Genomic DNA, 26845 nt, shown 5'->3' with positions numbered 1-26845 from the left:
ATGCCATAAATACAACGTAGAAAAAAATTTGAGGAGTTTTTGACTACAGTAAACGGGTTCATGTGCATAAAAAGAGTACACTTTGCTGTGTGGTTGTATATATGATTATTATATTGGCTATATAAACACAATATAAATATATTGAAATGACTTGGCTTTAATTGACGAGATGTTGTACACACGCAGTAGTCATGTCTATAGTTGTGTAATAAGCATATTTGATGTATATACTTAGCAAGTGTACTACTAGTATACATATATACACCTTTGTATGGGTGCAGTTTCAATTGTTCAGCATGTTGTGATTCCAGAAGTGAGACCCCAACAGGCAAATTTATACAGGGTATGGTGGGTCCAACAGCCAAGTACTCTAATAATACAATCATGTCATAGCACTATATGGTGGGATATCAAGTCCTTTTATATAGTTGGAACTTGGAAAGAAGTCATAGTGTTTAATTTCCTAGAGAAAAAGGACTTAATTGCAAGTAACAATGGCATGCTGCACTCAACATAGATTTTTTTGTCAAGATTCTGACTCCCAGGATTCACAGGCTTTCACAGGTATCTAGTGGAATGCATACATTACAGTTTAATGTTTGTGGGAAATCACCTGATTCTTGTTTGTGCATGAACTCAACAAATAAAAAATTAGTAAAATGTCTGCAGTGTACTGTGGTCCATGTATATATCTGCTTCCCCTACTGCTGCCATTCACATGCACTGTACATAGGCAACATCAAAGGGTGGATTTTGGATTTACAGAAAGGGTTTAGAGTAATGTGTACAGTAGCCAGTGTTGGGCAAGTTACTTTGTAAAAGTAACTAGTTACATATTACATATTACTTGCAACAGAACTATTTAGTTACAGTTACATATTACCCATAAAATAAAGTAACTGTAATAATATTACATAATATATTACTTTGTGTCCACAGCCTTAAGCTGTCACGTGTGAAACTACCACCTTATCACGTGACATGATTGTGCTGTTGGACAATATACAAATTTTGTTTATAAGTAAGAAGCTGGTGAATAAGCTTCATTCAGTAGGCCTCGTTACTTCGCTGTGGCTATAGGCATTACTCAGAGGATAACTAACGAGATTAGTAACTTCGTTACTTGTAGTAATAATATTACGTAATATTAGACTCGTTACAGTAGCTATATTACTTAGGTAACGCATTACATTTGTAAGTAAAGTATCTTGCATTATATTACCTGTTTTTATAGCGTATTTCGTTATATTACTTTGTTACTACAAAAGTAATAATATTACGTAACGCGTTACATAAGTAGCGCGTTACTCCCAACACTGACAGTAGCTATGTTCACACCAATACCTCAAATTATATCTAGTAACATGATTGAGGGCGCTTAAAATTGCTGTGACAATGATATTCTACATATATTCTACATTTCCACACAGTTCAAAGAAAAAATGTCGTGCATGTATTTTTATAATGACAACTGAAGTCTTCTCTATAAAGTAATCTTCAACTTGCTATTTCCTTTCATTTTGTGTGCATACATCTGCAAATTGTTAGAATCTAAATTTAAGTGTACTAGAGTGTTATTGTGGTGAATGAATTTCACTAAGTCTTCCACTACATCCTCTGAAATGTTATTGCATCTTAGGTCAAGTGCTTTAAGTTTAGAATTTCCTTTTAACGCTTGTAAAATCAAAATTGTGGAAGAATTCAGATTGTTATTAGACAGAAACAACTCTTCTAGTCTAGTGTTGCATCTGATAATATCTGCAAATTGTTCTGCTACTACTCCGGACATGGCATTGTTATTTAAATTTAGTTTCTTGAGTTTCGTAAGTCTTGCTACAGCTTGCAGAATCACAATTGCAGAAGTATTGAAGTTATTATTGGATAAAAAGAGTTCCTCTAAGGAAGCATTATGTACAATAGCGTCAGCCAGGACTTCAGCTACTTCACCAGTCATATTATTACTGTTCAAATTAAGCTTTCTAAGCCTTGAAATTCCTTTCATAGCTTCTAAAAACTTGGCTGAAGATGACCGGAAATTACATTCAGACAAATGCAGTTCTTCTAAGTAAGAATTACTTGTAATGACTTCCCCTAAGCATTTTGGTATATCTTGAGACATAATATTCGTAATACTAATTTTATTTAAATTAAGCACTTTGAGTTTTGACAAACTTTGTAAACTCTTTAAAACTATTTTCACAGAAGATCGTAAGGCATTGTTTGATAAATGCAGTTCTTCTAGATATGGGTTATTATCAACCACATGTGCTAAGCCTTGTGCCACACTTCCAGACAAACCATTGTTATTTAAATTAAGCTTTCTTAAGGCTGATGTTCTTATCAGGGCTTCAAAAATAACTAGGGCAGATGATTGCAAATTGTTTTTGGAAATTAACAAATCAGACAGAGAACTATTATTGGCAATTACATCAGCCAAGTCAGATGAGACACTACTTGACATGTAGTTATCATTCAAGTTAAGCTTTTTAAGCTTGCAAAGTTTCTTTAATGCCAGTACAATCTTGTCCGCAGATAAGTGAAAACCATTGCTAGGTAAGCACACTTCTTCTAGTGACACGTTATTTTCTATAACTAATGCTAAAGTTATTGCATCACTTCCTGTAATACTGTTGTTACTCAAGTGAAGTACTTTAAGATGCATAGTTGTTGCTAATGATTCTAAAATCAAAGAAATTGATGTTTGAAAATTATTGTTACTTAAACGCAGGTCTTCAATGTTCTTGTTGTTTTCTATGGCAGCTGCCAAGTCTTTCCCAGTCTTCTCTGACATGTAATTTCCACTTAAACATAATATCCTGAGTGTTGAAATGTTCTGCAAAGCTTGTATAATTACAATATCTGATGATCCCAACTTGTTAAAACTTAAACGAAGATCTTTTAAATGAGCATTAGATTTTAGTACATTTGCTAGAAGCTCTCCTGCATTTTCTGAAACATTATTGCTGCTCAAATCAAGTACTTTAAGACCATTAATGTTTTGTAGTGCTTGTAAAATTGTAACTGCTGAAGAATAAAAATTATTGTTACCCAAGCACAGCTCTTCAAGACAAGTGTTGTTTGCTATTACAGTCGCCAAGTCTTCTGCAGCGTCTATCCCTGATATGCTATTGCAATTTAAATTTAATTTTTTGAGATGTGAAACTTTACTCAGTGATCGTAAAATTGAAACTAAAGAAGAAGATAAATAATTATGGCTCAAAGATAACTCTTCTATACGAGTATTATTTGCTATAACATGAGCTATGTGCTCTCCTGTTTCACCTCCTGATAGTTTATTGCAATTCAAGTTAAGCCGTTTTAGACTAGAGATCCTTTCCATAGCCTGTAAAACTACAAAGTCTGATGAACACAATTGTAAACGATTGCCAGACAAACGAAGTTCTTCTAAGCAACTGTTACTGTTAATGACACCTGCCAAATCTTTTATGACAATTTCACCATCACAAGACAAATTATTGTTACTCATATCAAGAATTTTCAGATTTGAAATTCCTTGTAGTGCTCGTAAGATGAACCACACTGATGATTTCAAATCTCGGAAATCATTACAACTTACACGTAGAACCTCCAAATTAACATTAGCTTTGATGACATTTGCTAGCTTTTGTGCCACAGAGTCTGTCATGTAATTACCACTTAAATTCAAAATTTTAAGATGGGAAATGGTTTCTAGTGATTGTAACACTAAACTTAGGGATGACCGCATGTTATTAAAACCAAGGTGAAGGCCTTGTAGATGATAACGATTATTTTCAATGACATGTGCTAAATCTTGTGCTACTTTGCCTGACATTTTATTTCCATTTAAATTTAGAACTTTTAGCCTGGAAAGTGACTTCATAGCTTTCAAAAATACAACTGCAGACTGCTGAAAATTATTATTAGATAGGTGTAATTCTTCTAGTAAATAATTTTCTCTTATTACATCACTTAATAGTTCTGTAACTTTTGCAGACATGTTATTGTTATTTAAATTAAGTATTTTCAAAAATAAAGCTTTTCTTGATTTAGGTTTCCTCTTCAAAGCTTCTAAAATTAAACAGGCAGATGACTGTAAATTATTAGAACTTAAACGCAAGTCCTCCAAATAACGATAGTTACGTTCAATGACATTTACTAAATGCTGAGCTGCCTGTTCTGAAATGTTGTTGTTATTCAAATTAAGAATTCTTAAAAAGTAAGCCTCCTGTAATGCTTGCATGATTACAGTTGCTGAAGAATGTAAACTGTTGCTACACAATTGTAAATCTACAGGAGAAAAATTACAGATGACATCTGCCACAAGTACTGCTACTTCCCCTGACATGCCAATACCATTTAAATTTAATACTTTAAGTCTCAATTTAAATTCCTTTAGTGCTAGTAAAATTGGAATTACAGATGACTTCAAATTATTAAAACCTAAACGTAAATCTTGAAGAGAAATATTACATTTAATTACAAGTGCCATTTCTTCCCCAATTGTATCAGGTATCTTATTTTCATTCAAGTTTAGCAATTTCAATTTTGAGTGCTGTTGTAAAGCATGAAGAATCACTGCTGCTGATGACTGCAAATCATTACCAGACAAGTGCAATTCTTCTAAGTAAGGATTACATTTGATAACACCAGCTAATTCTTCAGAAATTTCACCAGTCATGTTGTTGTTATCTAAGTCAAGTACTTTAAGTGTTGAAACATCCTTCAATGCTTGTAAAACTATGCCTCCCATTGAACGTAATCTATTATTAGCTAAATAGAGTGCTGTAATAGATGTATTACTATGAATTATCTCTGCTAAATCTTTTGCTACTTCTCCTGGCAAATTGTTGCAACTTAGGTTGAGATATTTTAAAGTACAGGTTTTCTTTAGCATTTGCAATATACTGGTTATTGATACATTAACATCACTCCATTTACAATCAGAAATCAATAATGATTCTAAATATTCAACATTCAAGTGACAGATAATATCACAAGTAATGTGACAGAACTTCAGTATCAAAGCATTTAGTAAATAGGTCAATGCAAGTCCTTCAGTTAGTTGGCATGAGCTTGCCCTATATCCAAGCAGTGCATTACTATTTCGTAACATCACTGCAATGTGTTGCTTTTGTAGTAGCTGTCTTATTGCTTTGTAAAATGATAAATCTGGCATGTACTTGTGAAATAAAATGAGTTCAATTCCACGACAATCACTATTACAGGCATCACGCAATGAAAGATACACCTTGTTCCAACAAAACAAATTATATAGATTCTTATCATATTCCCTATCATTATAATACCAATCTTTAAGTATAATTTCATGCCTTTCATAGTATTTTTCCTCACTGTGCACAAAATATATAGCTTGGAATATAATTTTACTGCAAATTTGAAAATCTTCATGACTAAACTGGTCAAGGAATCCATATAAAGAATGAAATCTTGGCAAGCTTGACATACTACCTTTTACTTCGATGTGACAGAAAATAGAATGTGAATCAAAATTAACTATGCTGCCCAAGTTCAATTGAGCCCAAGTGCCTATAAGGTCAGATTTAAATAGGAATTTTTTAAGTAGATCAAACTGTTCACATGGATTTGTAAGATTGGCTATATAGTGTCCAGCTAAATATTCTTGCACACATAAACAGCCAAAATTACATGATTCCCTGTTTCTGAAGGATTCAAATGCTAACTTTGAAAGATATAAAATGTGAGTTATATCTGATTCCTCTTGATATGAACTGGCACATACGAAACGAAAAATTGCTTGTTCAAACCAGTGATCCATTCCAATGTTTGACAAACTATTTTTCTTAACAAACTGTATTAAAATCATCAACAGAGTAGGCACGTGACAAAGATTCTTAACATATTTATTTTCATCAAGGTATGAACGTAATACTGTGATTTTATTAGCATGCTCTTGTAGTTCTTGCTGTATACATACATTTATACCATTTTCAGTAAACCCTAGTATTTCTACATTTAGGCTAATATCAACGATTTTCTGTACTCTTTCCAATGCAAGTGGGTGTACTGTGATAATCAGTCTACACTGTCTTAATATTCTACGTTGAATCAGTCTCGTAAGAAATGCGTTATTTTCATGATCAGGTTCTTTAAAACCATCTATGATTATTGTTATATCACTATTATCATTCTCCAAAAACTCTCTCACATGTTGGTTTGATAACTCAGGATGAAATTTCTTAAAGCTATAACATGCCAAATCTTCCAGTCTGGATATTTTTTGTATAGCAGAATCATCCAAATTTATTAGGAATAAACACTTTGTATCATGCAATATCTCCTTCTTACCCCATTGATTGGCTATTTCTGCACACAAAGTTGTTTTTCCTATACCTGAACTTCCAACAAGCAACACTGTTTTTGGCTGTAGGCTCCACTTATTTTCTAACTGAAACAATTCAGAAACTTTATTTATTACTTCAAATTTCTGAAATGAATATCCTGACTCAAACAGGGTTACATGCGAAGACAGCTTATTGTCAAAATGTCTTGTTACATTCCACGGTGTCCAACTATACAAATCGTCTTCTTCTATTTGTAAGTTACTATGGTACTTGTAACAGGAGTAAAGCATATTGACAAAGTTTCCAGGGTATAAGCTATTTAGCATGTTTTCTGTATTTCTTGTTGCATCATTAGCTGACTGTGTTCTGGTATCAATTCCCTCATCACCTTAAATAAATAAATATTGATATTGAAAATTTTGACAAAAGTTAACAACAAGCACATTACTATAGTACATATAGTATGCAAGACCAGGCAACTTGATTATTATACTCTTCACTGTAAAAAGTAAATTTATGTCCTGCACACCAAAATGTCACAGTATACACACCAATATGCCAATTGGTGTATATAATATTGCGACACATTGTTGTGCAGTACACAATTTATTTTTTACAGTGTTATCTCCTCCTGCATCTGCCTTTCACGATTGCTGCATTTTATAGGGGTCAAAGGGTTTCAAAGCTTATTCTCTAAGACCTTTCTTTCCTGTCCTTCCTACAGCTTATTTGGAATGTTCACACATCAAATAGATGAGGGAGTTTACAGCATATACAGTACAGGAGAAAACAGGGGCCAAATAGCTGTGGCCAAAAGTTATACTTGAAAGTGACTCAATATATTTGTAAATACTGCATAGGGGCTAGTAGTAAGATGGGGATGGGGTTATACAGGGTGTATTGTATTTGTAAGAATCGAGCAAAAATATCAATTGCGCCACATAAAAGCTAACTATTATGCATGTACAGTAACTATTACATATCTATGTACATATGTGCAGGGGCGGATACAGGGGGGGCTCTTGACCCCCCCCCCCCCCCCCCCCTCCAAAAACTTTTAGTATACCAAGATCAAGATACTCTAATAGAGCAGTCACTCTAATAAAGTAGTCACAGTATTAGAACAGTGTGTAGTGAAACTATTTAAGGATTTATATGTACTTTATCAGCTATAAATGTGTGGTTGGTAAGGTGGGCAGCTATTGTCAGCTGGCTGTGACCTTTTTTTTTTGTCTCACCTTATCAAACCAGACAATGTAGTGCCTCAGTTCATTTTTGACCCCCCCTTTCCATAAGTCTGGATCCGTCCCTACATATGTGTACATATTATATAACACATTTAACAGAATACGTCCAGTTCCTTGGATTAGTTTGGGAAGAGTATGCGAGTATGTCAGTCCAAATCCACAGAAGTGTGGGAGCAGGCTCTGTAGTGCTCAAAATACTGTAACATCCGGTAATCGCTGGATTTTTGGAATTCAGGGTTCCAAAAGTCCAGATCAACACACACAGTAGTGTGTCATCTAGTCAAGAAAGCCAGCCAGCATGCCACACTGTGTGTATGTTGACAAAAAAGAAAATGCAATTTTCATAACTGCATACAGTAGCTTCCTGGCCCCTTTTACACTATAGCTATCTGCCAAGTAGAGTAGCCACAAGGCAAATTTGTTCCAGCCATTTGTGAGATAAGGGCAGTCAAAGTTTCACGTATTTATTTTGTTTTAGATTATCCTTTTCACACACTTTGCAAAAATTGTTACTCAAACATGTAATTCAATTACCTACAGAATTGGTACAGATAAAAAGCATAAAAAGGTGAATTCATGTACTAAGTTTGTAAGGAATCTGATAAGGCCACTTACTGTTAATATTTTTGTGTTTCAGATCTAACCAATGCAGGCAGGTGGCTCTATCATTATTCACTACAATCTTAGGGTGCACCTGACTGTTTTATTAGAGTTATAGGAGGTTTTAATTAAGTAATTACCCCCCTTTCACTTCTAAGATCAGCAGGATAGTGATTAATAAAAGATCGTAACTCCCTAATAGGGCATCAGCTACTATCCGAGAAAGCCATTGTGACATTGGTAAGTAGCTACACTAGTGTAGCACAACTGAATACTAATCAATAAATTTTTATTATTGTCAAGGTGTCCACCTACATTCGGGCTCTCTATAGTTAGTTTATAACTTCGTTATGCACTGAATGATGAAATAATGGTGAATTCAAAACTTGCATGATGTTATAATAATAGCCAAATTTAGATGGCGAGACATAGCAATGAAGGTGGGGGATCTGAAACATAAAATTAAAAATAAGTGGCCTAAGTATCAATGGTGCTATGAACATTCACTTGCATAAAAAAGATCAAAATTTCGTCACAACTACTAGGCAAACTGCTAATGGGAATGACTTGAAATTTGGCTAGCCATCATAGCAGTGCCTTGATGGTTAGAAAAACCAACAACAGAGTTACAAAAGCAAAAGCCAAACAACTGTAAATCAAAGAGTTTAGATACAACAGTCACCATAGGATTAAAAAAGGTGCATGAAACTGTCAAAAAAAAGTTACCAGAGTTTGAACCAGGAACCTCCGTACTGAACACTCAAATCTTTAACTATAACACTGAGCCACTGCTGTCACAGATGTTCACCTTGTTTAATTTCTACTTTATATATGAAAGCAAGTACACAAAATAAATTATTTGGAATTTTCAACTAGAGTAGGGACCATAGCACATCGATAAAAAGTACTGAAACAAGCTGGAGTAGTGCATGATATTAAATCACAGTAAAACAATAAGAAGTGTTATATCCCTACTGTAAATTTCCATTATAGTACAGTAGGGATATAACACTTCTTATTGTTTTACTGTGATTTAACATCATGGACTACTCCAACTTGTTTCAGTACTTTTTATGGATGAGTTATGTCCCTACTCCAGTTGAAAATTCCAAATTCTTTTGTGTACTTTGTAAAATAATTATTATGATTGGTGAGCCCATGCATTATCTTCTGAAAATTGAGATATTCATTATGGTTCATTGTCAGCTATGTTCAACCTGTCACAAAACATTATGAACCAAGAACAGTTCAAAAAGCACCTCAGCAATGAAAGTAGCCACTATAAAAAATATGGATGATTTCCGTTACGAAGAGAAGCCATCACATGCTATTGCCAAATCGACACCTTTCACTGTCAGCAAAGAGGAATGGGACAAAAAGGGAACACTGGTAAGTCCATGAAGAATGCATTGTACGTACTGCAGTATGCCAAAAGGCACGTGTCTGGCTGAAGCGATGTCAAACAGTGAAAAAATCAAGCCTGTATGTAGCCTTAGCCGTTATCGAGTTATGCTTGTCTGAAGGCATCAGTCAATCAGCCTTTAATAAATATTTAAAAGTCTGTAGTAACTTGTTGAAAGCGTTTCGAGCCATACCTTGTTTGGGCTTAGTTTTACCTAACCAATACTGCCTCATCATTGTCAGGGAAAATTGAGGTTGGTTATTGGGTAATTTTTTTGGTGGGCCATGCCCAAACCTTTGTGGTCCCTACTATCGTACCTGGCATTAGTAACACTAGGACTCTTCCGTAAAGGTGCTTTTCGTCACATGAGATGTTTCTATGCTGGATGGTTTTGAATCTTTTGATGGTGGAATTTTAAGAAGCATGCAGGGGCAAGGGATCCCTACTGTACAGTACTATCATACTGTATAATACTGTATGACATTTTAAAAGGCTATTGAAGACAATGTGTACATGTAGTGGTAAGGTACACAGCATATTACAATGGCGGATCCAGGATGGGGCATTTGGAGCAAATGCCCCTCCTCTGTCCTTTTCTTTTAGGAAGAATAGCTAGCTATAGCTATCACTTTGATAATGCCAGTTAGGTCAATAAATCAAGAAATGAATACTTTTTAGCTTAAAAGGCAGACATATTACCTATCCTTACTACACATTTAACCTGAAATCAAACTCAATCTGTCACTCAGCACCTTCGTGCATATTAAGCATCTCTAGAAATAATTATTGTGTGACAAGTGTTTAAGCTTTTTAAGCACCTTTTAAGACTTTACAACCTTCTGCAATGGCCTAAATGGCACAGTGAAACACTGCTGAGAGGTGATTATTTGCTGCTATGTGTACATCAACTACAACAGATTGCAGCTATAGTTGATTCCCATTTTTAATGGTGTAAATCTGAACTTGTTTGTGCCCTTCCCTTTTCCAGCTCCTGGATCCATCCCTGTATTAAAGCCAGTAAAATGCACCTCCTATGCAGGCAAACATAGTGTGTAGGTACATCTTTTTAAAAGCACTTTTGCTGTATTAGAGTATAGCTGACTGCTCAAGCAGATTATATCTATTTAGCGGAAAGTGGTCGACCATTCTTGACTGGCCCAGTAGGTAATCAAGTGGTCTAATTGGCAGTAAAAGTCCATGGTGAACGATAATCCTCTCTGAATTACATCATATATGCACAGATATTCTTCTAAAATCAAAAACACACTTGCAGCCAAATGACTGCACACATGGCTTAATAACATTAATACCTTGATCAGATCTACTGTCATCAGTGTTCCAAGATAAAATTTGACTAATGTTCCAAGGAAAAATTTGACCCATGATACAGTGAGTTTACTGCTCTCTAACAAACACAAAAGTACAGTATGTAGTAGATTGCATAGTTAAAATATATACAGGAATTTTAAACTAGAGTAGGGAGAATGTACATGTAGCATCCCAATAAAAAGTACTGGGTCGAAGTAGTGTGTAATATCCAATTACTGTAAACAATAAGAAACAAATATCCCTACTGTGCTGTGTAACTGAAATGCACACTAGGGTATGTACGTTATTAGCATTGGTCACAGCATAAATGCATCTAGAAGTCTAGAAGAGCAAACAGTCAGCAAAACTTTGCCAGTTAGCTAACAAGATTTAATGGCACATACAAATTGCTATATTATATTCCCTTACACGTGCCTTTGCCATGAGATTGCTGTATCCTCGGAACTGATGAATTTTCTAAGAGAGAGGGTAGTCAAAACCCTGGATTTGGATTGAGTATTGCGCAGGTCAGGTGCAGTAGCTATACTAGCTAGGCTCTATTGTCAAAGAAACGTAAAACAATATAGCTATATTTGCAAGGTGTCGTCATCATGGGTGCATGTCTCCATTTACTATTGAACAGTAGCGATCAATGTTCATAAAATAGCTTTGTGTTCGATATAGGTGACTATTCAATGTGCATGAGCTCCACATGCAGCCAAATATAAGACTGCACAGCAGAGTTGAGGTGACTTTGGAGCTTTGTAATTTACAGCAGCCAATAAGGACTAAGTCAAATATCTGCAATTTTGCATGCAAGAGTATATGGCTTAGACGGTCTATGGTGGAGGCACAGGAAGCATGCATCCCCCCCTCCCAAAAAATATATATTCAATAAAGCAGTCAGTCAAATATTTAGTAGAACAGTCACTGCATTTACATGTAAGAATCTTCCACAGTTATTGCAACTTACACCTGCATGCAACACCAACCCATGAACATACTGTATGTATACTTAGCTAATGGTCCTTTGCACTCCATCGGGTGTTGCTCTGGCAGTCACATGAATAAAAATAAAGCTTAGACAAAAAGGGTACTCAAATGGAAAAAAAACACAAAATTCTAGCTCGAGAATCAAACCCAGAACCCCCAGTACGTGAGCCCAAGTTGAAACCACTAGTTGCCAGCTACCCACTTCCCTTAGTTTCTACCTTATAAACATCCAACTGAAGTGATGTCTATATATTAGAGTAATGAATATGAAGAAGAAACCAAAGCTGAACCCTTACCCTAATGCTAACCTGAGGTTTGCCTGTGAAAAAAAAGCTGATGCTGTCCCCCTGTTTAAATAACTTTAAAAAAAAAAACTATTTGTTGCATCCCTAAAATACAAGACCCGAGGCAACTACTGGTTGTGTGCCCTAAAGTACAAGACCCAAGGCAAACTACTGGTCACACCATGTCCTAAAGTCGAATACTCTGGGCATACTAGCTACTAGACACCAAATTGGCATTTCCTTTCATACAGCTAGTGTACTAGAGAGAGAAATCTAGTGGAATTCCGGAACAATAACCCTGGCAAAATACTAGCCAGACCCTCGGTGTAAGTCGCCTTATGCAAGGGGGTGACATACAGGCACTCACTGTAGGTAGATCTGTGACTGCAGTCAAAGTCTAAGTCAAAGATCAAGATCATCACATTAGTTCCAAGTCAACGGTCAAGGCCATCAAATTCGTGCCAAGTCAACGGTCAAGGATAAAAATTTCTGAGGGGTAGGTACCGAGCTAAAATCGTCTACGAAATTTCAAAACTGCCCATATTTCATCTTTCAGAAATATGACTGGCCATATTTCATCTTTCAGAAATACGTACGACTGCCCATATTTCATCTTTCACTTGAAGACAAACTTCAGTTCAAATATCGCTGTAAAATTTAAATTTAGTAAATCCGTAAATTATAAACTCCGTAAAATCCCTTTTTTTTTTTTATAGCCGACAAAGAAGCGTAATGGATACAAAGTTAACTAACACAAAAAAAATACAAAGACTAGCTAATTACAAAATACCACACTAATTACAATAAACTAAACTACTTTCAACTTAACTACATTAAAAAACCTAAACAAAATCTATAGTGTCCTCTGAGCAAAGAGCATAGTGTCTGAGGATCATTTTGGCATTGTATTTCCATAAAGTCACTGATAACCTTTGCAACAATTGCCTCCTAGCCAACTTCCAAGACAAACCATTTTAACTGTAGTGCAGTCAGTAATTGTAAAAAGAGTGGACAAAGCAAAAGAAGACCAAACACCGAATGATTCACATTCCGTAAATTTTCGTTACATCTTTTCAATCGTCAAATTTCATCTTTCAAACTGCACAAATTTCAGGCAATATTTCATCTTTCAGAAATAATTTCAGAGGTGATCTACGAAATTTCAGGTCGTTACCTACCCCTTGAAAATTTCCAACCCACAATCGAAAAGTGCTGAAATATTGTCACTAGGTCACCGGTCAAAGATTGAAAAGGGCTCTTAGTCACAGGTCAAAGCAGGGACAGAGAACAGTACTCAAAAGTGGGGGGGGGGGAAGTCATGTGGGTTGGCTGTAAGTTACAAAGTGTTTTAAAATTATTAACTGTACTCTAGTAACTGTGCTTTGCACTCTAGCATGCAAAGTGCGCCAATACTAAGGGGTTTAGAGGCATGCCCCCACAGGAAAATTTTGAGATTGGGATGTTTGAGATTGAATCTGATAGCATTTTCAGTGGAACATGTGTACTTGAATACAATACTGCTATGCAATGACTATCATTGAGACACTGTACATCAGTAAATGAAGGCATTTCAGATAGACTCATGCTGTTGATTATATACATATAGATATAAGGGTTGTAGTGAAGACATATTGAATTAATTGCATATAGCAGAAGCAGGGCAAACTTATAATGATTCCGCTAAATGTTCTATTAGAGTAGTTAGGTGACTGTTCTATTAGAGTATATCGATCTCGTGCACTCCAAGTACTGATTCATGCAATGTTCCGTGCTTGCATAACCTTTAGCACAAACCCCAGTAAATAAAGGCAAAGTAAGTTGGCTAATGACTAAAGTAGTTCAGTGCTTTGCTTTGGCAATTGGGCACTGGAAAAAGTGAGGGGGGGGGGGGGGGGGGGGTCAGTTGCCCCCACCGCCCCCCTATTTCTCCGCCCCTGGGTCAAAGCGAAATTTCGGTCGGTCAAGACTTTGATCGTAGACGCAGATCTCCCTACAGCGAGTAGCTACATGACACCCCCTGTTACGCCGAGGGTCCGGCCACGCCAGACCATAGATTATAAGTAGGGAATATATAATCTATGGACTAACAAAACACTTCCGGCTTCCTATTGTTGCTTCGTTAACAAGCCTTTGTTATTCATCACCACTAGACCCTTTTTTTCTCCGCCCCACACAAAAGAAAAAAAAGCGGTCTGGGCGCGAGACTACTATCTATGCCTAATGGTCGATGCGTTTCAGGGTGCCGCTTATCGATTAGAATTGTCTGTCACCGCGGAGAAAAATGTCTGCGAGTGTACCCTGGCAGTCGTAAATCGGAGGGTCGACAACGCGGAGGTAAGTCTTATATTATTATACTAGCTATCTGGGATCATCTGCAGCAGTATGAAAAAACACTTACTATTTAAGAAGTATCAAATGTACGTGTCTCCCTCGATCTACTTCTATATGATCACCATCACTACAGGGGGGTTCCAGAAACCCCCTCTGAAATAGAGCGCGCCCCTACGATTTGTCTGGGTGATAATGATGGCCATCATCTATTTACTATTTCAAAAAGGTGGTCCCGTATTTATACCGGTAGTTCCTTAGTAGAAATAAGAAATCATCAACAACTTAGATGAATTTAAGAAAAATTAGCACACTATCTGTTATAGCACTCATTTGTACCATTATGATCTGTTTTGTATACTCTGTGTGAGGTTTACACAGTAATAATAATAATAGATCTTTCTTTTCATTGTGGGTCGAGATGATTATTACAACCGAGTGAACCGACATTGATTGCAGAAGAGCCTGAGTATATCCAGCTCAAATCCATGGAGCTAGTAGGGTTTTGTGGTGTTCGATCAATATGATCCTGTGATATTTCATTGGTCACCATCACCAGACTTGGACAAATGCACTTTTAGAAAATTACTTATTAAACTAATCACTTGCATGTTTACATGTACCATAGTCTGAGTCCTGTACATTACAAGTAAAAAAATAAACGTGTCCGAGAATTTAACTTTAGGGTACATGTCTAGTAAGTATGCGCTGAGTATTCAACTTTAGCAGTAGTCTGCCTTGGATCTTGTGGGACATGCGACAAGTAGTTATTTAAGGGGAGGGGATGCAGAGGTGTAGCTAGGCTTATCTAGGGGATAACATGTTTTCTCGCATGTTTTAGTGCGCGGCATGCTAATCTTGGGGGATCTGGGAGCATGCCCCCAGAAATTTTGAAAATTAGGCCTTCTGAGATTAAATCTGGGAGTGATTTTAGCAGTTTATCAGAGTACTATTAATATTGGTTTGACTGTTGTATTAGTAAGCCCCTTCAATAATATTTTTGACAGGGGCTACAGCCCCCCTTACTCCCCTCCTTCTCCGCAGCCCTTGCATACAATTCATCATAACTTTTGACAAGAGCCAATATTAGACATTCTGATGATAATATTAGAGTCAGAGAGCCATGAATTCAGAGGATCCTGCTGCAGATTATGCAGATGATCTAGGCAACTGAAGTTAGTATTGCTGCAATGCATATATTTCCATATCATCTGCATGGCTCACAAATCTGCACAACATTTGGTAAGTCATATAAATGCTAAGGCATGACAAATACCTAGTAAGGAAAACAACAGAATATTGTAAAAACACAGCCCATGCATCATCATTCATGCATGCATATATATAAAGCATTTAATATTGTATTGCAAACACCAGTGCATATCCATGTACAAGAGTTTTCACTCTATGACAGACCTCCAGAACCAGCATTTATATGTATATACCACTTTGGTGCAATTATATATGTGGACCTATACTGACACGCACCTGTAGTTGGCTTTGTCTGGTAACTTGTTTATTGTCTGGTTACACATATGTGAAGGTATTAATATTTAACATGGAGGAAGCGGTCACCATGGTAATTCTTGATACATCACCTCTATACACTCTACTAAAACTACGTGTTTGAAAGCTGTCAACAGCTGGGATTGTCAGAGTGAGACCTCATTATCTTCACATTCAAAACTATAGGAAGTGGAAATTCCTTAAAAATTCAGTTTATGTCCCTGTGAACACATTGAAGAATTTAGTAAGAACATAAGACTGTTTTACTGAGAGATCAAACGAAAAAATGTGCTTTTGAAAAACTGCAAATTTTTATACCACAATAATTCTCAGTTATAAATATATGTGTCACATATACTAGGGCAACATAGCAGGTTTGGTGCCATTCAATGGGACTTGTAACATTTGGTAGGCCTGAGTCACCTTTGCTCAAAATTTTGCTTAAAATGCTTTCAGCAAAACTTGACCTGTTATGCTCTTCAGTGTTCCCATCATGCTTGTATTATGCTCCTGGATAGGTTAACTACATTTTTTTACAACATTCTTGGGACATTTTAATCAGTGAATACTCTGTTAGAGTATTTCACTTTTCACTGCCAGTATATTAGGAGGATATTTATGGATCTTAATTTCCTTAAAAATCCTAATGGAGTGCAAGAGCTAGTTCCTTAAATTGATACTATCTAATAGAACAGTCACTTTGTATAGCACTCTAGCCTATTATGCCTTTTATTTTGCTTGACACTATATAGTCCTTATGTAATGCTGTTCATTGTACGTATGTACTTTCACTGCTCAACAATTATGCATATTTTCTGCTTATCCACATTTGCTACTAAAACATATACTTACAAGATTTACTTTAAAGATCAATTTTAGTCTGTGATATGTTTTGCCTGGTTATTGCATTTTGAAAGACTTGCACAGTCTTGCTATATTTTACCAAGTTGTACTCTTACTTTCTTGTACTCTTTTTCTTAATTGGTTTTACACATCATAGACTGAATAGTGTGTGTACTGTACTCCACTATTGCCATTACCTGACAGTTTCCTCAAGAACAGCACACACTCTTACAAGCTTTACATGGTTAAGGAATGTGATTATAGCTAGACACCTTGCCCAACCTGTCTCTACACCATGAAGCTGTACATGTGCAATAACTACCACATATAACAGATGGGGACTATCCTTGTAAACAGTTGGTGGCTGAGAGAAGATGAGGTCCTTGTTGTTGGTGTTGCTGGTGGTGACAACTTCAACTGCAGTAGAATTCTCTGTAGAAGAGAAGTCTATAATTGTCTCACTTCACAACAAGATAAGACAGAATGTGCAGCCTCCTGCTACAACTATGCCAGACCTGGTGAGTATAATAGTTGTAGTCTATCGTGTAGCCAAACAGCTCTATAGGAATGGAGTGATGAATTAGCTATAGCAGCTCAGTTGTATGCTAGTCAGTGTAGCAGCATCAACCCAATGTTTAGAGAGGAGGAGTTGCAGGGCATTGATGAATTTGGTGCTAATATAGCCATTGGGGAGGGACCATCTTATAGCATTCCCAACTTGATCAGTCAGTGGGAAGGACAAACTATACACTACAATTATTACTGTGACACTTGTGATTTTGGGAAATGCAAGAGGATCAAACAGGTAGTGTTACTATGATCATAATAGTTACACTACACAATACACTGTAGTTGTTGACTGCTGAAGCTACAACTGTTGGGTGTGCAATACAAGACTGTATGGGTAACTCTGAGAACACAATGGAACTACACCCCATGGTGTTTGTCTGCATTTATGATAAAAGGTTTAGTGGTCTTCAGTGTAACCATACAGTCATCAAATGTAATTTGTGCTGTGGTATTGGAGTAATTGCAGTGGTCTGAATCTAGTAGTCTTGTGGTCAAAAATTATTGAGAAATGTTGTACATTGATTCAATGAAGTATGTGAATTTTATCATATCACTTTTAGGTTTTCCACCAGCTCACGTCCTTATGACTCTCCAGTTGACATCTGTACTAAATGTCCTGAGGATCCTCAATGTCAGTAGGTACTCAAAATTATCAAATTATTTGTATGACATTGTATAGGTTCATATGTAAAGCGTCCTCCTATAATAAGACTGCCTAACCCAGAGTATGACGCTGAAAAACATTTCATTGAAAGTAAAGCCATACTTAGGGTACAGATTATGCACTAACATATTGTATACTCACAGGGTGTCCACCTATTTGTAATATTGAGTACTGTACTTCACCTAAAAGAAACAAGTTCTTCGATAAAGCTTGCAGCATGTGAGTTGTATAACAACTGTAAGTTGTGAATTGGCTAACACGTTGTCGTTCATGTACATACAGCAGTTGTTACCAGTCCATATCTCATGGATATACACTGTATCATGGGGCAAGACTAAAAATTAATGTTGTTTTATAGGCCTTCTCATAAGACTGGCGACACCTGTGTCATCACCAACTGCAAAGTGTGCTACTTTGATAAACATAATAGGATTATGCCACCAGGTTGCCATGACAAGATGTGCCGTGACTGGCGTAACAGAAATTGTCTAAGCAACTGGACACATTGTATTAAAGACAATTTTGAAAGACCAGCATATCCTGTGAGTGTAGAGTAGTACATAAGTACACTAGTTAACTGTAATTGTTTAATATTTTAGAATAATAGACGTCTTCACCACATGAAGTACTTCAAGTGCCATATTCCTCCAAAGTAATTGACCCTCTTAGCTATTGTGGACCCACTAAAGAAACTTTTAATTTGACTGTTTTCTGTGTTTACTTTTTAATAGCTAGATAACTACCTGTGTAGTTGGAGCTTCCGTTGTCATGAACTCTTCTCCAGCAGCTACATTGTGTTACAAACTGAAGAACTGCTTTGTACCCATTTTTGTATTTATCCCTTTTGTGTATATTGTGAATAATTGCAATTGTGTTCTCTTAACGTTGACATACTTAATGTACTACCAAGCATTAGCTACATACCACTTAGGGTGAAAAGGTTTGTCAGTAGTAAACACCTCTTGTAGTGACCATGTCAAGTAGGTCCCAAACATAGCTAAGATGTACTCATTAATAAGACCACCTCATTGTAGTGGTCACATAGCTAAGGTGTACTTCCATGACCTCATTAATAAGACCATCTCATTATAGTGACCATGTCAAGTAGGTCCCAAACATAGCTAAGGTGTACTTCATGACCTCATTAACCATGTCAGGACAAAGATTGTGACATTTTCATAACACATGCATTTTTAATACTACAGCTAATCAGTCACATTAGCTATATGTTGTACAGTGAATCACAGCTGGGAACCAAAAGTACGACATTAGTAATACCTTTTCATAAGGCCATGTAGTACATGTGTGATACTGTATCAAACAGGCAACCTTAAAAGCCATTATTTTTTACCCTAAACATCTTATATCAGTTTTTACAAAGTTTCTCTTTTTGTGCGGCATCATCAAGACTTAGGAGACTTGGTACAATTCAATTTTTTCCTAATAAAACACTTCAAAGATTATTATTTGTTTGCATAAACAATGTTCAACTGTTGGTGGTGTATAATGAATAGTGTGTATATGAATGGGTGAATAGTTCTTTGTTGTATTAAGGTAACACCTGCACGTCTGCCAGGTGGTGAACACTAGAGGAAAATATTGACAATTTGTTAGCGACCTAATCAACCCCACCCATTAAATCTTTTAGTACACACTAAAATATACTGATAGATATAGTTAGAACTATTTGAAATTTGGCCTCTTACCAAGAGTTAAAAACTCTCAACTCTTGCTCTTACATTATCACCCATTGGCTGTACAGGTAATACATTTAGGGATAGCTGTATGAATTTCAAGCAAATGGGCGGTATTTATAAGTGTATTTCACTAGTTGAAGAATACAGCAGTAAATATTGTGAAACAATGAAGCCACACAAATACCACATGCAATATTTGGTCATGTGCACACACAGACACTATTTAAGGCCACAAATCTTGTGACATAGCTCAATTTGTGTAACTTGTTTGTCAAGATGATGCTGTTTCTTCTACTGCTCTGTGCTTGGTCTGCTTTTGGTCAAGACACTGTCATCCAGCTAACTGATTTTGACAAGACTGATATTGTAAGAGCACATAACTCTCTGAGGGGTGTTGTACAACCTTCTGCTGTTAACATGGGAGAAATGGTAAGCTGGATAACCTCTTAACACATCAGTACATCACCAAGCATGCCTAATGTAATTATTACAGTATACTTAACAGGTGTGGAGTGATGAGCTAGCTAGCCTGGCTGAAGATGATGTGCTATCCTGTGCTGGAGACCAACACAGCTCTAGTGGAGCAAATGTACACATTACCAGTATACAGAAACTAGACTATGAGGCCATGGTACAGAAGTGGTTTAGTGAAGGCACAGATTATGATTACTATTGCAACAAGTGTAGTCCGGGAAAGACATGCAGTCATTACTCACAGGTGAGTACTCTAGCATAACCACACACCCTATAATGGCTACCCATCCTTCCTATATAGGCTGTATGGGCAATGAACAGACAGGTAGGCTGTGCTACAGCTTGGTGTCCTTATGTGGCTGGCCCCACTGAAGACTACACTACAATTGTTATCAAGTGTTATTATGAGAAAGAGTGAGTTGACACACATACCACATGAAGCATACAGGGACCAGAAAATCAGAAACATCATTGGTAACACATGTTAAACTCGTTACAATCCTGTCAGACTTTTATAAAACCATTAATATGGCTTGTCATGCTATTATCATAACTGTTATTCACATGAGAAATCCTGTGTCCTTATAGAGTAGACATTAGAGCTAGAAGACCTTACCAGATACAGGATGGCTGTGATGTCATTTGCAACAAATGTCCTGAGATTGTTGACTCTGATTGTAAGTATTATAATAAATTAATGATGCCACTATTACAGCCTGTTTTTGGTCATTTTGTTGTCATGTGCCATGACAAATCATTCTGTCTTTTAGGTGACTGCAAGTCTAAGGAGACAGAACAGACTGTGGGTGAGTAGCCCTTAGTTAGTTATCATGTACATGTTTGCTGGCCATATTCATGGACAATATGAGAAGAATGCAGACACTTAGTACTATAATAACAAAGCACTTAAAAATAATAATCTATTTTTAGAATATTATCATACATAAATTATTTGACTTGCTTAATTTATAAACTTAGTCTTTGTTATGGGGACCTGTTTACTTGATTCTGTTAGTTTGAAGGTCCTTTAAAGTGATGGGAATTGAGTAAACAGTGTAGTTGGAGTATGATACGGTATCAGTAACAGATCAGTAACAGATTATACACTGTCACATTACATTTTGACAGGAGCTACAACATCACAAATGAACAGGTCTCACATTATCAACCTACACAGACTATTAAGGGGATCAGTCACTCCTAAGGCTATCGACATGACAACATTGGTAAGACACTTAGTAGGAGTGAGCTATCATATTGCATCATAGTCACTCTACCACTAGCTCACATCATGTCAAAACATACAACCATAACGGACACTTATAATCCTTTTACAAGCTGACATCTCTCTCTCTCTCTCTGCCACCATATGTCTCGTGTGGTTATCACCTTGTTGTTACTTTACAGAGATGGGACGATGAGTTAGCAAGACAAGCACAGTTGTACGCAGAGAGCTGCACACTCACACACAGCCCTGCTGGCTATGGAGAAAACATACAATTCACCCAAGGAAGCAGTGTGGACTACAATGACACAATAACTAAGTGGTATTCAGAGGGAGAACACTACAACTACTACTGTAACCACTGCAAGTCTGGGAAGAGCTGTGACCAGTACAAACAGGTAGTATAGTATTAGTAACACAGTGGAACCTCTCTAAGATGGACATATTGGGTTCCTTCAATTCAGAGTTAGTAGCACTAGTGATTGACAAACTTGACATATGTCCAAATGGGGTCCACCATTGAGAAGTAATCTTAAGAGGAGTCACTGTATAACCATTACTTCAAAGCACATACATACCCAACACAATCCACAAATGGGCATGGTGTTGTTAACAAGGCCATGGAGTCAAACCATAGCTACTTTTGGGGCCTACTTGGCATGGTTGTTATAACGAGGTGGTCTTGGTTGCTAAATTAGGTTATAATAGTTGTCTAAGTCATCTCACTGTATCACAATTTAGCTTGTGTTGGCATCAGTTAGAAAGATGGGGTGTGGACAGAGCATATGCCAAGCAGTCGAGGGTCTGACAGAGTGGAGTGAAGTGGAAGTGTTTGTCTGCTTATACAACCACAGGTAGGTGATCATTAGACAATGAATTTTGACAATAACATTATATGCTGTGACACTCAGTCCCAGTGGTGTGCAGAGGCCATATAAATCATTGGACAGCTGTTCTGAAATATGTAAAAACTGTCCTGAAGCTGAAGAATGTGAGCAATCAACAAATTGTCTATAACACATACCGAAATAATAACACTGTTCTTGACTGCTTTAGGCACTACATGTCAGATCTCATCCTCACCCTTCATGGCCATGCATGGTGAGAAGGCACTGTGTATTACTGTCTAATAATTAATAATGTGCAGAAGAAATAATTGAGAAGTGCCCAGAAGAGTGCTCATATCAGCGATGCTCCAATAGACAAAAACAGATTTGTAAAATGTAAGGAGAATAAGTTATGATAACATAACATAATTGTTTTCATATAGACCTGGGCAGCCAGGCTGCGTCACCACCAGTTGTAGAGCATGCATGTACCTCAATGAAACAGCAAGTGTGGAAGAGCCACGACATTGTGACAATTTGGTACAGAGCTGTAGAAACCCGTGTGACAATGTGTGCACACACAAGTGGGCAAGGTGCGTCAAGCAATCACTAGCCAGTCCACACAAGTCAACCCCCTCGGAGTCCCTGACCTATAAATGCTTTGTACCACCCCAACAATCAATCTGTGCACTATTACAACACTAACTTACAACACTGTATAACACACAACGCATACTTAGTATGCTTTAAGTATATATCTCTATATTGTAAAATTTTTAACACATGTTGATTTATATACCAGAAAAGAACAATCATTGAATTATGAAACTGGACATTTACTTGGTTGTGCATTTAGTGAAGGTCTGTCACCCAAAGAACAGACACCTAGAGGCTTCAGATAACCAGATTATATTTCCACCAAAATGTAGACAGTTAACCAATCAGATTAGCTTGATTACCAATGAATGTTATTACCCAAGTCACCAGATTATAACATGACACTAGACCTTATACCCTTGAGGTGGCTATGGTGTGTGACACCTTATGTGGCTGATATTCACAAAACTAAACACTGCTCAAATGACTCTAAAATGGAGCAGTGATTGGTACACACCATGTGGGTGGTCAGCTAGTAATACTAATAGGATATAGTTCACACTACACACACACTACACATACCGTATATGACCGTATTAAAGCCGGGCTCAAATACACGCAGGGGCTCAAATATACACCGGGTACAGCTAGGGGACTGTCATAATAAACGCCCGGGCTCATTTAAACGCCGGGGTGCTAATGATATGCACTGAAAGGGGTTCTAAACTTGTGTCAGCTGCTAACTATACAGTGATGTCTCGTCACCAGTCTAGGTGTCTTGTCTTGTTCGACTATGCCTTCTCTTCTGGTGATGGCCATAGCGTATTTATCGTGGTCATTGTCATCTTTCCGCCCAACTTCCAATGTTTCACCCAGCAGAGGAGTCCAAATGGGTTTATGTACGTGATGGGCTATGGATTTCGTATTTCGTAGGTACTTGTATTGGCACCTGTCATTCTCAACGAGTGGCTAGTAAGAAATAAACGCCCGGGTCCAAATTAACGCCGGTCTTGTTTAAACGCCGGGTCAAAAATGATTTATAGGAAATAAACGCCCGGGCTTCTATACGGTCATATACGGTACATGCAATATCATATACATGCAATGTAAATCCTGGTGAAGGTGTGGGCAGCCAAGGTACCATCACACACAGTTGACAACACACTTGTTAAAACATGCACCTCCTGGTTTTACAAACTCCTTGGGATTGTTCACTAATATGCTACACCTGGGTTGGACAATATTTTAATATCATCACCCATACACAAAATTATGATGAGCAATACTAAGTATCATGGCCATTTTGAAAATACCGCAATACCGTTTAGTGTCTTTCAACACTTTTAACTCTGCATTAAACAAATTTTTATACAACACATTTCATTTCAAAAATATCGGACACTTACGTTGTACCAAAGCAATATTTTTGTAATACAGTGGCAATTTCTAGTGCTACCTAACCGGCCTTTTAAACGTCTATTGGTGTTACTACATGACATGGAAGGTCACCTCACTGCAATAACTACAAGTAGAAAATACCAGTACCACTCAACCCCACACCACACACATACACACACACACGCCGCACGCACACACACACACACACAAAGCAAATCCTTAGGCCACTGTATACATAGTCACATGTACCTGTGCACTGCTCAGGTGATAGGAGTTACTACAGGAAAATCCTCCTGGGGCAGGACTAGTAACCTGCAGGTGGCTGTACCATGTTTCACAGGTGAAGGTGTGGCCACACAAAGTCACATACGCAAACTACTACCAGTTCACAACTCTCTTGTTAAAACATGCCTCCTCACAAACTTGGTTTCACAAATAGCATTGCCACAATGCAAATTCCTTGGAAATGTTCACTAATACACAAGTAATGAATTTACAGTATCTGATCATCACTGTACAATTGTTGACTGCTCTATTAGAGATATACAAAACTAATTCCTAGTTGTGTAGTATATTTTACTGGAAGTTTAGACTCCAAGTTACAAGCCACAATGGCCACACACAAACACAGATAGTCACATACACCCACGAGCCCAGCACTTGTGAGCTAAGGTAGAGTTCTGTTAAGCCTTCACTGGTGAATTCAAATGCTTTCAGAAGGAGTGTGGAATAGTCATTGCCCACTTCTACAAAAGTATACACATGTAGCACACAGCAGTAGAAGAAGACTAGCACCGGTGATAACAGGAGAGTGGCCAGTACTCGTATCAAACATTTCATGTCACATCTATTAGGAAGAAAAAAATCAATTAAAACAATCCATAAGTTATGTAGTATGTATTAGGATTTTAAAAATATGCAAACTTTTGTGCACCACACTAGGGCTGAGCAATAGTATCGATAGTGTGATATATCGCAATAGTAAATCACTATCGTTATCGCGATAGTAGGGATATCACTATCGTGATAGTTATGATAATGTGCATGCAAAATAACTTTCTATATGACTACAAATCATAGCTGTACAACTGAGACTTTGTTAAGAGCAAAGTGTTTCATAAACTATCGGGATAGTATTCACTATCGCGATATTTAATGAGTAACTATCGTAATAGTAAAATTTTTACTATCGCTCAGCACTACACCACACTACACACACACACACTGGGACACTTGTGTGCTACAAGTCAGTGCTAATAAACCTGTAGGAGGCTGTATTACATCTCACAGGCAAAGATGGGACACGTGTGCATACTACACAAACAAAAACAAAGCCTCTAGCTGACATATTCATAATCACACCTACCCAGTAAAACAGTCAGTTTACAAACGTTGGAATGGAATTGTGGAATACAGAAATGGAATTGAAGTTTTAACACTTTAGCAACTAACAAACTATAATGCTCAAGGTCAGCTTTTAAACAAGTACTCCTTTAACACCTTCACCATACACAGAATTGATCTATTTTACAATTGTAATGCACTTAACAAAGTCAGTTATACATAAAAAAAACAATTTAATAATGGGAATATATCTTCTGGTGTATAATTAATGGAAAATCATTAACAAATATTTGCTGGCTGATTATAATGTGTTGTAATCATTACATGTACACACACCTTGTTGGCATTTACTTTACATTGTAGTTTTACATTAGAGTTTGCGCACTAAAATTCAACAAAGTGCACATATAGCTCTACCATGAAGCAGTTTGTGAAGAGTCATACAGAGCAACTAGTTTATGGTTTTAAGTAAGGAACACACTGAACGACTACAATGTAGCATGAAGAGGAAGATCTACTCTTGCTATGGTGCAGGTGGTGTTTGTGTGTGTGTGGTAATGTTTATAGAGTTTAGTGCAGTGGAAGCTCCACACCGATTATGTCAGACATGGACAGCTGGTTCCCCAGGTACTGTAACAAAATATTTGGTCCGGGTGCATAAACGGTCCGGCCGGACCAGCTGTGACAACAAAAATGGTCCTATACCCGAGCAAAACTGGTCTGGGTTATAAAAGTCAATGCTAAAGCTAATTAAGCCACTTGTGCTGTGACTAGCTATACTGAGTGACAAAAACTAATACCTATTATACCTGACTATACTACCAACTTAACCAAAGTCAAAGTCTGGAGACAGTTCGTCCTCAGCAGTTAGCGAATACTGGCGGAGTATCCAGACAGTTGCTGGAGAAACATAGTTAATTAGCGGGTGCATGCACGGCAGACTGGAGGTGGACCATTTATGTTCAGCCTGGACCATTTATGACAGCATAAATGGTCCGCCCCAACCTTATATGCCCGGACCATTGGTGCATTGACAGTACCCATTATATAGCTAACTCCTCACTTGACACCAGGTCACCTATGTGGATTAGAGCAATGTAACATTTTCATGCTCAAAGACCAACAGCAACAGGATACTACCAAAGATCAATCCTGGAATCCTGTGAGACTATGCTGCATCACACAATGCGACGCACACACATACACACATGCATGCATGTACACGCACACTCA

At 37.2% G+C, this 26845-nt stretch overlaps 4 protein-coding genes across 4 annotated transcripts in view; 2 read left to right on the top strand and 2 right to left on the bottom strand.

Moving 5' to 3' along the window:
- Window positions 1–1396: 1396 nt before the first annotated feature.
- On the bottom strand, window positions 1397–14704 carry LOC136264978 (protein NLRC5-like). Its single transcript, XM_066059742.1, has 3 exons — window positions 14538–14704; window positions 10865–10959; window positions 1397–6693 (listed from the first exon to the last, which is right to left on the bottom strand). The coding sequence occupies exons 2-3, from the start codon at window positions 10935–10937 to the stop codon at window positions 1484–1486; spliced, it is 5283 nt and encodes a 1760-aa protein (XP_065915814.1). The 5' UTR covers window positions 10938–10959; window positions 14538–14704; the 3' UTR covers window positions 1397–1483.
- Window positions 14705–17149: 2445 nt separating this feature from the next.
- LOC136265037 (GLIPR1-like protein 1) lies at window positions 17150–18933 on the top strand. Its single transcript, XM_066059799.1, has 8 exons — window positions 17150–17334; window positions 17382–17621; window positions 17669–17781; window positions 17947–18017; window positions 18066–18140; window positions 18194–18269; window positions 18409–18592; window positions 18650–18933. The coding sequence occupies exons 1-8, from the start codon at window positions 17191–17193 to the stop codon at window positions 18704–18706; spliced, it is 960 nt and encodes a 319-aa protein (XP_065915871.1). The 5' UTR covers window positions 17150–17190; the 3' UTR covers window positions 18707–18933.
- Window positions 18934–19976: 1043 nt separating this feature from the next.
- Window positions 19977–23101, top strand: LOC136265027 (uncharacterized). The gene is made up of 12 exons (XM_066059787.1): window positions 19977–20176; window positions 20253–20465; window positions 20523–20635; window positions 20810–20898; window positions 20992–21027; window positions 21350–21447; window positions 21629–21844; window positions 22188–22300; window positions 22358–22437; window positions 22503–22547; window positions 22594–22669; window positions 22717–23101. The coding sequence occupies exons 1-12, from the start codon at window positions 20024–20026 to the stop codon at window positions 22976–22978; spliced, it is 1494 nt and encodes a 497-aa protein (XP_065915859.1). The 5' UTR covers window positions 19977–20023; the 3' UTR covers window positions 22979–23101.
- Window positions 23102–24691: 1590 nt separating this feature from the next.
- LOC136265026 (glycosylphosphatidylinositol anchor attachment 1 protein-like) overlaps window positions 24692–26845 on the bottom strand; it is an 8747-nt gene continuing 6593 nt past the window's right edge. Inside the window, exon 14 of the mRNA XM_066059785.1 lies at window positions 24692–25115. Coding sequence (XP_065915857.1) covers window positions 24845–25115 — 271 coding nt within the window. The 3' untranslated portion in view covers window positions 24692–24844. The remainder of the gene's footprint in view (window positions 25116–26845) is intronic.

The sequence above is a fragment of the Dysidea avara genome, chromosome 8 (assembly GCF_963678975.1).
Source record: "Dysidea avara chromosome 8, odDysAvar1.4, whole genome shotgun sequence".
Taxonomy (NCBI): Eukaryota; Metazoa; Porifera; class Demospongiae; order Dictyoceratida; family Dysideidae; genus Dysidea; species Dysidea avara.
The sequence above is the reverse complement of the archived record's forward strand: the minus strand, read 5'-3'. Positions and strand labels throughout refer to the sequence as shown.